Source organism: Frankliniella occidentalis, unplaced genomic scaffold, assembly GCF_000697945.3.
Source record: "Frankliniella occidentalis isolate FOCC.00 unplaced genomic scaffold, Focc_3.1 Scaffold20, whole genome shotgun sequence".
Classification (NCBI taxonomy): Eukaryota; Metazoa; Arthropoda; class Insecta; order Thysanoptera; family Thripidae; genus Frankliniella; species Frankliniella occidentalis.
Window position 1 is genome coordinate 2,878,624 of NW_026267150.1, and position 11,559 is coordinate 2,890,182.

Here is an 11,559-nt window from a genome sequence, read left to right on the forward strand (position 1 = left end):
CCCCCACAGCAGTCGCACTCGCAGATAGACCAACGACCCGCTGCTCGCAGACCAGCCGCCCGACACGACCCGCGGGGCTTCCAGTGGGGTTTCCAGTTTCGCGCGAATGTCATGTCCGCAAGCGGGGTCGACTTGTTCCGATGGTCTTGCATATTACCGGACCACGTGAGGAGGAGGGGGGGGGGCACTTTCGCCCGCAGAGTCGGTATGATTCTTTTTCATGGCATCCGCTTTGTCTCGCCCCCCGTCGCCCCCATCGATACCACCGCGGCGGGCGGACGTCGCTGACGTCACGCGGTCCCCGTCTGCCCGTCATCATTCATATTTGCGGAGCGAAATTGCATGTGGTTTACGGAGGCGGCGCCACGACGCTCGCGCCGCGGAGCTCAAGCGGCGGCGGCAGCAGCGTGGTGCCGAGTGTCAAATTACAGGCGGCACCCGCCCAATGCGACAACGAATCGCTTTACGCGCGCGGCTTCCGCGCCGCGCCCTGCGCAGAGTCATTTCCGGCCGGAGAAATGCTATTTCGATGCGCCGCGGGCCGGGCCGGGCCGGCGGGGCGGGCGTCAATCCGCACGCGGGGGAGGAAGGTGGGGTGGGGCGGGGCGGCAGTCGCGGCTAGTCGCGGCGCGCGGGCGCGTAAGCTGCGAATATCGCTTCCTAGCTCGCCTCCATTTACTCTCCTCCAGCGGGCCCCCGCGCGCCGAGTCGAAAATATCTTGATAGAAAACGTAAAAAATCAAAGCTTGGCGTATTGGCGGTTTCCATCAACACACTCGGGGTGCTGCGGTGGGCTCGTTTGTCTTGGCTCATACGCCGCGCAGAGAACGCGAAAAAATAAACCGAGAAAAGTGAAGCCGTGAAAACATTGCCGGCCGAGCGGACGCCGGGTTGAAGGCGAGACAGAGCACCCGTTCACGTTCACGTCGTAGTAAGCGAAAACATGGCATGCTGCTGGAGCAGCCAGCTCGCGCGCTGACTTTGCGTAGTCACCTTGCCATGTCTGCGGAGATTTACCTTTATTATTGAGCTGACATTTGGCTCGTGACCTTCATCGACCTGTCGCGTCTGTTGCAGTGCATGAAGTCGTACGTCATGTTCGAGATCCTGGAGGGCGCGTACGATATCTCGTGCCCGGACGCCCAGTGCGCGCTGGAGGGGGTCGTCACCATGGCCGAGATCGAGAGCCTTGTCGAGACGCCCATGGTCGACAAGCACAAGAGATTCCGGCTCAACAGAGGTCAGTATGCACAGGATGTTAACATGTCTGGCACAGGCTTCGCCCAGCTGTGAAACCCTTGCCTGATGACGTTCTATGCACGCTCATTAATTGTGCGTCGCCAAGTAGTTGTGAACGCCGAGGTGGTGTGAGTCGCACTCACCTTGGGGAGCCCATGCAGCTGCTGACTGCTGACTGACGGACGACCATGCTTGCTGTTGCAGAGGTGGACCGCGACGCCACCCGGACGTGGTGCCCGCGGGCGGGCTGCGAGACGGTGTGCACCATGTGCACCCCGATGGTCGGCGGTGCCATGGGCGGCGGCGTGGGCGGCGCCAGCGAGCGGGCGGAGCGCGCGGAGCGGTGCCAGCCGCAGCCCGTGCACTGCCCGTCCTGCGACACGGACTTCTGCTCCGCGTGCCGCACCGAGTGGCACCCGGACGTCATCTCGTGCGAGGAGAACCAGAGGCGACTGGCGGCGCGGGGGCTGCTGCCCGATCCGCCGCTGCTCTTCGACTCGGACCTCATCAAGCTGTGCCCCATGTGCCAGGTGCCCATCGAGAAGGACGAGGGCTGCGCGCAGATGATGTGCAAGCGCTGCAAGCACGTCTTTTGCTGGTACTGCCTCGCCTCGCTCGACGTAAGTGCGGGACCTGCAGCCTTTTCCGGTGGCTTGTTGACTTGTTCGACCTCTCACGTTGGCTGTGTGTTTCAGGACGACTTCCTCCTGCGGCACTACGACAAGGGCCCCTGCAAGAACAAACTGGGCCACAGCCGCGCCTCCGTCATCTGGCACCGGACGCAGGTCATCGGCATCTTCGCTGGCTTCGGCATCCTGCTGCTCGTGGCCTCCCCGCTGCTGCTGCTGGCCGCGCCCTGCATCGTGTGCTGCAAGTGCCGCGCCTGCGGCGGTGCGGGCAAGCTGGACGCCGAGGACGATCTCCCCGGCGACGAGTCGGCGTCGCACTCGGCCACGGCCTCCTGAGGAAGCCAAAGGCGTTTCCGCTCCCTCCGCGCGGGGGACGAGGAACGCAAACGGCGCCGCCACCGGTCCCGCTCCAAGCGGGGCTCGCGGGGCTCCCGCACGTCCGGGGCCGGGGCGGCCGGGGCGGTGCGCAAGTCCAGCAAGAAGCCCGCCTTCACGGACGTGCCATGGGTCGAGGGGAAGGTCGTCAACTACATGATACGCAGCGCCAGCTTCCCCCCAGGCGGCCCCGACGGCAGTAGCCGCTGGTCCGGCGCCGGCGAATCCAGCGAGAACGCCGCCGACGAAGCTGGAGAGGACGGGCACGACGCTGACGAGACTGAGGAACTCTGGGGTGGACCTGGAGAGGTGGGTGACCCGGGAGAGGAGGCCCAGTCCAGTGACTGTTGCTACTTCTCGTATGGCGAGCCTGGTGGCGGGACTGCGGAGCCAGAACAGAATCGCCCTGCCCAGTCAGAGGACATAAGTTGTTACTTCTGCTACTTGCATGGCGAAGGTGGTGCTTATGGTGAAAGTGTTGGTGCTGTAGGGAAGTTTGGTGACCGCAACTTGACTTGGAGAGAAAAGGAGTGCAGTTGTTTCCCTCATGGTGAATCTGACGATGAATCTGAGGAAAACCGACTGCCTGTCCCAGAACATCAAGTGATGGGGCTCAAAGACTCCCAGGACGAAGACCAAGACTGGCAAAACTCTTTGAGCCAGGCATCTGGGCGACATCATCTGGGGCAACGAATGGGACATCTCCTTGGAGACATTCAGGAAGAACCACCATCAGATGTAACTGTGGAGGATCCTCTTGTAAAAGGATTGCTTACGACAAGGCTGTGAATATTTAACCCATGAACATGCTCATTGCCACTCAATGACTAAATGATAAAATATGGTTAATGATGCCAAAAGTGTTTATATTTGTGAAAATGTGAGATTGAAAACTTAGTCAGATAGATTCATCAGTCATCTTTTACCCCTGCTTTTCTATTTTGTTGAAAACATAAAAATTATGTCTGATCTTTTTTTCAGTTGAAACGTGGTTTATCTTTTGTAAAGTGCTATTTCAAATATTGATTTTTCACCAGTGTCAGTCCTATATATATATATCTGGAAGTTAAACGAGGCACCCTAATCAAGTGATTTGTTAACAGTGGAGCTAGATGTTAATTTTTATGCAGAATTATGATTTTGTTAAAGTCTGAGTGAAGTTTTTTTCTTTAAAAATAATGGAAGATAGTTTATATATGAGTGTTGGTAATGTGTGTGTGAGAGAGAGAGAGTGTGTGTGTGTGAGATAGAGAGAGAGAGAGAAAGTATGTGCATGTGTGTGTTTGAGAAAGAGACAGAGAATATAGGAGTGTGTTAAATAAAATGTGCTGCCTCTGAGTCAAATTTTGGATGATGCACAATAATTTCCATGGAGCTCTTGCTTTGGTCAAGAATTAAGTCTGAGTGTCACAGAAAATTTGAAACACTGTACACAAATTGTTTTCTATCAGCCTATGCTTCAATTTCAATCATCCAGGAGAGCTCTTGAAAAGGAAGTTAAATGTTCCATAATTTTTCTATTCATTCCACAATTTTTATGAAATTGTATCCCTGACAGTATCCAGTTTCCATAAGTGTAGTGTACAATTTCCTACTTCTATAATTTCTGACATGTCCATGTACTTGCAGTATAAACAGATACTGTGCCATTTTGTACAATACATGATTTATGCACTACCAGTCAGTATTGGTAGCAACTTTCTTCCTTAATCAATGAGAATTTGAATAAAAGGGCTAGCCTCTCTTACATAAAACTGATTTACCAATTGTGAATATGTATGCGGCTGTAAAGAACTCATAAAATTTGGGGTAAACCCACAGTAAATAAATGTGTACTTTGTGTGTGAATTCCTTCTCCACGCTACCCATGTTGACTGAAATTTCATTGGGTAGATGGAAAGGCGCAGAAGCTACATTAGTGTTCCTTGGTTCTTTAGAAAACCTTGATGCCATACACTGTAACTATGAAAGTTAAGAACACAGTATTATGACTGTACCCTCAATGCAATGACCACAGATAAACCTGATTGACAAAATGTTACTTGTGTAAAATATGCATTCAATGTTTCCCTATTACTGCAAAGAGCATGCCATTTCTTAGGATGGTCTCAAACTTGATCTCTTTATTTTACAACATTTCCAGAATATAGACCCTTAAATTGCTCCAAGTTGTATAAATCCATCAAATATTTGATAATCTAATACCAATCAGAAATTGTCTGTGATGACAAAATAGAAAATAATGTGCATCATTATTGATTTTCAAAAGGTTGCATATTACTTGTGATTTAAATGTTCTTAGGGCTTCAGGTGGCTTTTCTAGTCAATGCCTGATAAAAGACTTATTTTAAAACAGGACTGTCCTTTTTGCTCCTGAAGCTTTGCTTTATGGGTGCTAATGTTTGAAGAATTGATTTCTTATGGTCATTGATTTGCAAATTGTACCATTAACTAAATGCATTGCTATATTTCTTCATAAAGTATCAAAATTACATGAACATGAAGTTTTTCAAAGTAAGTTGTGAACTACCACATTTTGTTAAGACTATTGATTTTTTTTAAATGTGTTTCAATTGCAATACAGGTGCAAGCCTCTAGTCTTTTCCTTATTCCTTTTGATTAGAAACTGTGTGTACATTTTGCGAGGCAAATCTAAAACAAAGAAACAAACAACAAAGTTAACAGACTTCTATCATAGGCCTGTATATGTGTGTGTAAATTCACTCTCATTAAAAACTAATTAAAAGCATGCACTGAGTAGAAGATGTCTAAGTGTGCCTTTGCAAATCAGAGTCTATAAAATAATGAAAAAGAATCAAAAACACAACAAAAAACAACATAATAGAGAATATAGTTCCCTTCTTAATTTATTTGTTGCCCACTGTCTGAAGTACCAGTTCTTGTCGACAAATTTGTGAACTCACATGTTTGTATTCACACAATGTATCTCTTGTCTTCTATCATACAATCTCTCACACACATACACACGGTAAATTGACTGATTAATAACATTCTGTACAGGAGAGAATATAGTACCAAAATAAATGTAATAGTGTACTGGTTAAATATTATGGAAAAACGAATAATCTTACAAAATAACATTCCTTCAGGAACAAAATAGCCTTTCAGCCTATAGTCATGAAACTAAGCAGTTTCTACCGGTACAATTGCTGTCATGGTAAAAGAACAAAAAGGATAGAGATTTTTATGTCTTGTAAAATTTGAGTCACTTGTTAGCCTCTCAAATATGAAACACAATGGTTTCACTTTATATTTCAACTCTTCTGTCAAAAGTTCCAGTGAATTTAAACTTTACTCATTTCACATTATGAACTAATGGGGCTGCTTTCTCAACAGGGAATTTCATTTACCATGTCTTATCAGAGAGGAATTGATTGTTAAGGAATAAGTGCCAAGGTTGTGCAAAGGAATTATGTACTTAAATCTGACAGACCTACCATTGTTGGTACATATTTATTATGCCCATTAAATGATTTTATTGTCATTGTCATTTGTTCATTGTTTGCGTGACTGGAATGACAGCTAAAGAACAGTATGTGGATGCTATAGCCTGAATCTGTGCAGTGCACAGAAGTATGTGATATTTAGGAGAAAGTGTATGATACGGCGCCATGGCTTACATTTGAAATGAAAAACAACCAAACAGATTTGGCAGATGTATCAGTACGATTTTTACTTGTATGAATAAAATAATTTGTTTTTCCTATTACACATTCTGTTAATGAAAACTTTATAGTCCTTTCTCCTGCAAGTAAAAGCAATGCATTTTGTTTCCCATAAGCTACGTATAGTATCCTAAGTGGTTAAAACTTAAATTGGTACCAAAATATACTAATAATAATAATGATGTAAAAATTTATCAGAAATAACTGTAGATAACATAGGAAACTTACATCAAATTTGACGTCTGATGCCAACTGTTCTATCAAAAAGAGGACCATTATGATAAGCTCCTTCTCTGGATAGAAGAAAGTGCATCCACCGACCCTTCACTTTTATAGGAACAACATCATTCACTGATCTGTGGCCTTGACAGCTGATCTATGGATTTACAAAGAAAAAGGAAAAAAGTAGTTTGAGAAAAATTCAAGAGTTAATGAAAACAAATTTTAAAATGCTCTGACAAATTCAACAACCAAATGATCAAAAATGGATGACACACCTCGTTTATGTCAGCATAAATTCTCTTGTTCATGCGGAAAGCAATTGGATTATATGTGACAAATGTTGCAGATTTCCCACCTTTTTCCAATATCAGTTGGCCAACAGATCTGACAGAGTACATCCAAGCTCCACAGAATACGCCAGCAGCTAAAAAGGATAAAAAAATCATGAGAGGAATTATCAAAGGAGAATGGTTGATATTAAGTTCATTTTAATGAAATTTAATAACTATACCAAGTAACGCTGTTGCAACAGCAGCAACAAACTTCCTGGTTGGCGTACTGATTAAATCAAACTGCGCAAACCAAGGCAAGTTAGAAAGGTTCAATTTTTCTGATTGAGGAGTAATACGCATGGTTGCAAATTGATATGATGTTGCACACCAAAATGCAGTAAAAGAGAGGCCGAACAGATTAACCATCCTTAAAAATTTTAGGTTATCGTTGGTGTACAAAACTATAGCCTCAGAATTTCTCGTAGAACTGAACGTACTATCTCTTCCTTTTGAACAATAATTTCGAATTTGAGTTGTATTACTGCGAGTTAATCCCCGAAGGTTGAACTGAATATACTTATAGCAGGTCAGTGAGGTTATGTTTTCTGCACAACAACCCACAAGTTGACCATTGTACAAGAAACGACAGAACTGCCGAGCCTGCATACTGGCTAGACGGTTGACCGTCTGATTCATTTCAATACGAGAAAAGATTGATCATTCAACAACTACACCTAGGAAAGTTCATAAAACAAATTTGTTGCTTCGGAACTTCTTCTGCTCTGATTCCACAGAGGAACCCAACTAGCGCTACGTGTAATTTCTCATCCTGTTGGCACCAGGGCCAGGAAAGGGAAGGGGAAGAGGGAGGAGGCCAACCCACTTCACACATGCACGGGAGGGGTTGCCTACCGCGCCCGCAGCCCCTGCAGCCAGTGCATAGGACTGGACTATTTAATTTAATATAACTCCTGATCGTTGCTTAGTTGTCAGAGAGCCCGTCGCCTACCAGAAAACGTATATTAGGCTGCCTCCAAGAGCCACAAACCGCCACAAACAGATGTTGTACAAACCGGAAGACCGCCAGTTCGTCCGCCGAGTGAAATGGTCAATTGTGTGTTTACAACTAATGTTGGGTGAAGGAAATCCGTAGGCCTATAACGGAATCCATACAGTTTCATGCTTTCAAAATACAGGGTAGTCCATAGACCCCTTCCTTTATTTTGCTTTTACTGTACCGCATGCAGTCCTGCGAGTGGGTTGCATACTCACACGGGGCCGTAAGGGGCCGTGGTGAGCGACGGTAGGCAAGCCCGCCCGCACGCCTGCATGCGGTACAGTATAAGTAAATAAAGGAAGGGGTCTATGGACCACCCAGTATTTTTTTTAAAAAAATAGAGAAATTGACAATTTTTATTTACTTTATTTTTAAACATCAGTGATATCATCACCAAACCGTTGAAGATTATCTGTTTTACAACTCTACGGACACAGCACACGAGAGCTTAAATATTAAAAAGACACTCAAAAATAAGCAAATTTCAAGTTACATAGACTGAGCACACAAAATATTATTTACACAACGACATATCTTTGTCATAAACTCTAATAATCACACATTAAAGTAATGGCTACTTTGAGTAGAAAACATACTAATTGCATGGGAATATACAAATCTGTTGTTTCCTTGAAATCGTCTTTTTCAAATACCCAAATGCTAAACGTTAAAATGATATTTGTTTCTTGCCCTCTGTACCAGTCTCAAACTACAGAAGTCAAACAGAGAGCGTCCATGGATTCAATCATTCCCGGAATACGTATCTCCACAAACTATTGTAACCCTATCTGAAAATAGTACTCTGACACAATCCTTATTAGATACCTCAAAAAAATAATGCAACAAAATAGTTTTGCTTGTCCCAACAGCTCTGAGTATTTAAAAAAACCTTATACCTAATTAAAAAGTGGTCTCTCTTGTTTAACCCTTTATTAACACAAGGAAACTATACCGTCAACGACTGGCATAGCCAGCCAAAAGAGGCTTAACCCAGGATTTTATTAGCATTGAGCGCGGCATGACCACTATATGGACACGAACTCGCTCTAAATCATAGACACAAAAATATGCCCCGCACCCAATGTTTTAATATTTGATCCACACCATATCAAAAATCACAAATAATGAAAATTTCACTAAAAATATTTGTATGTAGGATCAATAAAGAGTCCAGTATGTAAAGTGAGGATTGTGAAAAGTTAAAATAGGAAAAACATTGGAACCACTTCCCCCTTCCTTTTGTCATCGCTGGAGGGCAATATTGAGACTTACAAGGCTACTTGGATTAAAGTTAGGTTGTCAATATTTTCATACACATTAAGTAGTGAAGTAGTGGCCCTGGCTAGAAAGCCGCCCATCTCTCTCACCCACACACAGAACCAACAGAACGTTCACATTTGCACGTGAAGTGCTCTTCAAGAGCTGCCAGCGTGTCCACTTCCACTCTATGCTCAAAACAAGCGCACCTGCATCATTTTGGAATCGGTTCAAAACGCGAAATGGTCCATTATGCCCGAAAGCCCTCGAAAGAAGATAGGCGTCGTGAGGAGCGTCGTCGACGCGCGCTGCAAGCGGTGACGAGCGCCTGCCAGGCTCCGGGTAGGCCGACCCGCCACACCGGCGCGTCGAGCGCACAGCGCCGCGGCCTACCGCCCAGGGGCTCTCCGCAAGGAGGATGCATCGCGCCTCGCTCGCCGCCCGCTCACTGCACGGCGCAGTGGTTGTCCGGGTTCTTGCTGCTGCCCACGCCCCTGCCCGCGTTGCTCGTCTTGTCCCTGAGGATGCGCAGGTCGGTGCGCAGGCTGGGCCGCCGCACGTTGGGCGTGACGACGCCGCACGCGTCGCTGAGGCGTCGCTTGATGGACAGCGTGCACTTCTTGGCGGAGCTGGAGGGCAGCGAGCCGTCGGGCGGCGGGGCGAGCCGCCGGTGGTGGTCGGGCGCCATCTCGAGGGGCAGCCCGGCCAGGTCCATCAGGATGCCGAACAGCTGGGCCACGTTCTCGTTGCGCGCCGCCGACACCTCGACGAACTCGCACCGGTCCTTGTTGGAGGTGAAGGCCTTGGCCTCGGCCGGCATCACCGCCCTGCAAACAGACGCGCATTGCTTCAGCGCCCGCCCCCTGGCAATACCCCTCGCTGCCACCCCCTGGGGCGTCGCCCCGCGGTGCGCGGGGTAGCGACGGGCATTTACAGGGGAGCGTCGGCATCGGAAGTCCCGGAATAACCCTCTCCCCCTCTCCTCCCGGCCTATTCATAGCCTCCTTGCCATTCGCCACTCCAGCCCTCCAAAGCCAAAAGAGTCCCTTACTTACCGGGGCTCGATGTCCGCTTTGTTGCCGGCGATGACCATGGGCACCCGGGGCGGGTGCGGCTGCCGCTTGGCGCCGCCCGCGTGCCAGGCCGCCATGTGCGTCTCCAGGATGGTCTCGCGCAGCCGGATCACCTCCTCGTACGAGTCTCGGTTGTCGAGGGAGAACACCAGCACGAAGAGGTCACCTGCGGGACCGTGATTCAGGACGTGACCCTCGGCACTTACTAGTGCGAACCGGTGAATTGTTTGCCGAGCATGAGGGCAGTAGTTTCACCTGTCAGGTAGGAGGTGCGCCGGAGCGCCGGGAATGGGTCGTGCCCGGACGTGTCCAACACATCCATTTGGTACACCTCACCCCGGATGCGATACAGCTTCCGGTAGAACTCCTCAATGGTGGGCTTGTGGTCATCCGGGAACTTGTTGTTCAAGAACCTTTGGAAGAAGAAAACGAAAAGGTGGAGATTGTTTTGTGTAATTATGAGGAGACTACCGAGTTAGCGATCATGTTTACTTGGAGGTGGCAATCTTTGGCCTCGCCTTTGACCTTTGACTATGTTAGTTTACTCCTCAACCTATGGCAAAAAGCTGTGGCTGCTGTGGCTGCAGCCATCCTTTCAACTGACATACATTAAAAACCTCTTCTGTAGCTGTTTGAGAGTGCTCTAATATGGCCTCCTCCGAAAGAATAAGAGTTTTGGGAAGTTTTACCTGGCGACGAGGGACGACTTGCCCACCCTGGGCGAGCCCGCTACGATCAGTCGGTAGCAGTTCTTGGGGGCCGGCTTGCTGTTGGGGTCGTCCGTGCTGCAGGAGGTCGCCGAGCCAGGGGACGGCCCAGCGCCCGACAGCACGTCCTCGCTCTCATTGGAGGGCCGCGGCGACCGCGGCGACCGAGGCACCCTCGGCGACTTGGGCGACTTGGGTGACTTGGGCGACTTGGGCGACTTGGGCGACTTCGGGGAGCGTGGCGAGCGCGGTGAGCGTGGCGAGCCCGTGCCGCCCGTCAGCGGGAACACGGAGCCCACCTGGCAGCACCAGGACACGCAGCTAGAGGCGCTGCCCGGCGTGGTCGCCATCTGTGGGCAGGCAGACCGTACGGTGAGTGCGTAGCAAACTAGTACCCGACAACAACAACTCATGCACATGCACAGAGAAACACTCTCTCGCTCACAGGGGGGTGGTGCACCTACGACTCCTGGGGCACATCAAGAATGAGGCCACGGGAATATGCTGCAAATCTCGAGTGAGGAGTCGCCACCAACGGGAAGAGGGAGTCCTCGACGACAACCGACTACCGGAAAGTATACACACGCACACACAAAACACACGCACACACAAAACACACGCACACACAAAACACACGCACACACAAAACACACTCACACAAAACACACAACCGTGTAGGGGTGGGGCCATGGGTGCGCTGGTTCTGCGCGGAAGATGAAGGGGCGAGAAGAGAGGGGTGAGTCGAGGAGTGAACCGATGTGTGTGCGTCCAAGAATCTGAGCCGGGATGAAACGAGCAGCGTCTCTCATCGGGCTAAGGAGTTTGTGTAATCGGAGCTGTAGCACGCAGCAGACTCGACGAGAGTTGTGAGTTTAACCCAGTCGTCCCCCTCCCCAGTCCCCTTAATCCTGCCGTGTCGTGCGACCCAGCTTTATTCTCTTTTCCCTCAGTAGTATGGGAGGCACTTTTCTACCGTTTTGCCTACCTCGCAGGGGCTCTGGTCTGGGGCCGGGCGGCTCGCCTCGGCGCAGGCGGTTGGGTC

At 48.8% G+C, this 11,559-nt stretch overlaps 4 protein-coding genes across 6 annotated transcripts in view; 2 read left to right on the forward strand and 2 right to left on the reverse strand.

Annotated features, from left to right (window-relative positions):
* LOC127748918 (translation initiation factor IF-2-like) overlaps positions 1-11,559 on the forward strand; it is a 43,309-nt gene that overhangs the window by 29,553 nt on the left and 2,197 nt on the right. The gene's annotated exons all lie outside the window — the stretch shown is intronic.
* LOC113207264 (probable E3 ubiquitin-protein ligase RNF144A) lies at positions 705-5,973 on the forward strand. The gene is made up of 3 exons (XM_052264564.1): positions 705-1,240; positions 1,444-1,859; positions 1,935-5,973. The coding sequence occupies exons 1-3, from the start codon at positions 1,081-1,083 to the stop codon at positions 2,202-2,204; spliced, it is 846 nt and encodes a 281-aa protein (XP_052120524.1). The 5' UTR covers positions 705-1,080; the 3' UTR covers positions 2,205-5,973.
* Positions 4,683-7,250, reverse strand: LOC113207275 (transmembrane protein 223). Of its 2 annotated transcripts, none has more exons than XM_026423775.2 (4): positions 6,663-7,250; positions 6,427-6,575; positions 6,158-6,305; positions 4,683-4,895 (listed from the first exon to the last, which is right to left on the reverse strand). In XM_026423775.2, the coding sequence occupies exons 1-3, from the start codon at positions 7,117-7,119 to the stop codon at positions 6,159-6,161; spliced, it is 753 nt and encodes a 250-aa protein (XP_026279560.1). In that variant the 5' UTR covers positions 7,120-7,250; the 3' UTR covers positions 4,683-4,895; position 6,158. The 2 variants fall into 2 exon arrangements, with proteins under 2 accessions (XP_026279560.1, XP_026279549.1); XM_026423764.2 differs by lacking the exon at positions 4,683-4,895 and adding an exon at positions 5,908-6,009.
* LOC113207253 (GTP-binding protein Rhes) overlaps positions 7,827-11,559 on the reverse strand; it is a 12,805-nt gene continuing 9,072 nt past the window's right edge. For both annotated transcript variants that reach the window (XM_026423744.2, XM_052264561.1), the window contains exons 2-5: positions 10,500-10,867; positions 10,066-10,223; positions 9,793-9,976; positions 7,827-9,564 (exon numbers count right to left, since the gene is read on the reverse strand). In XM_026423744.2, coding sequence (XP_026279529.2) covers positions 9,183-9,564; positions 9,793-9,976; positions 10,066-10,223; positions 10,500-10,867 — 1,092 coding nt within the window. In that variant the 3' untranslated portion in view covers positions 7,827-9,182. The remainder of the gene's footprint in view (positions 9,565-9,792; positions 9,977-10,065; positions 10,224-10,499; positions 10,868-11,559) is intronic.

Coding starts and splice junctions, on each gene's coding strand:
- LOC113207264 (XM_052264564.1), top strand. CDS start 1,081: ATGAAGTCGTACGTCATGTTCGAGATCCTGGAGGGCGCGTACGATATC. Junction 1,241..1,443: donor GAGATTCCGGCTCAACAGAG/GTCAGTATGCAC, acceptor TTGCTGTTGCAG/AGGTGGACCGCGACGCCACC. Junction 1,860..1,934: donor ACTGCCTCGCCTCGCTCGAC/GTAAGTGCGGGA, acceptor TGTGTGTTTCAG/GACGACTTCCTCCTGCGGCA.
- LOC113207275 (XM_026423775.2), bottom strand. CDS start 7,119: ATGAATCAGACGGTCAACCGTCTAGCCAGTATGCAGGCTCGGCAGTTC. Junction 6,576..6,662: donor TGTTGCAACAGCGTTACTTG/GTATAGTTATTA, acceptor TATCCTTTTTAG/CTGCTGGCGTATTCTGTGGA. Junction 6,306..6,426: donor TTTATGCTGACATAAACGAG/GTGTGTCATCCA, acceptor GTAAATCCATAG/ATCAGCTGTCAAGGCCACAG.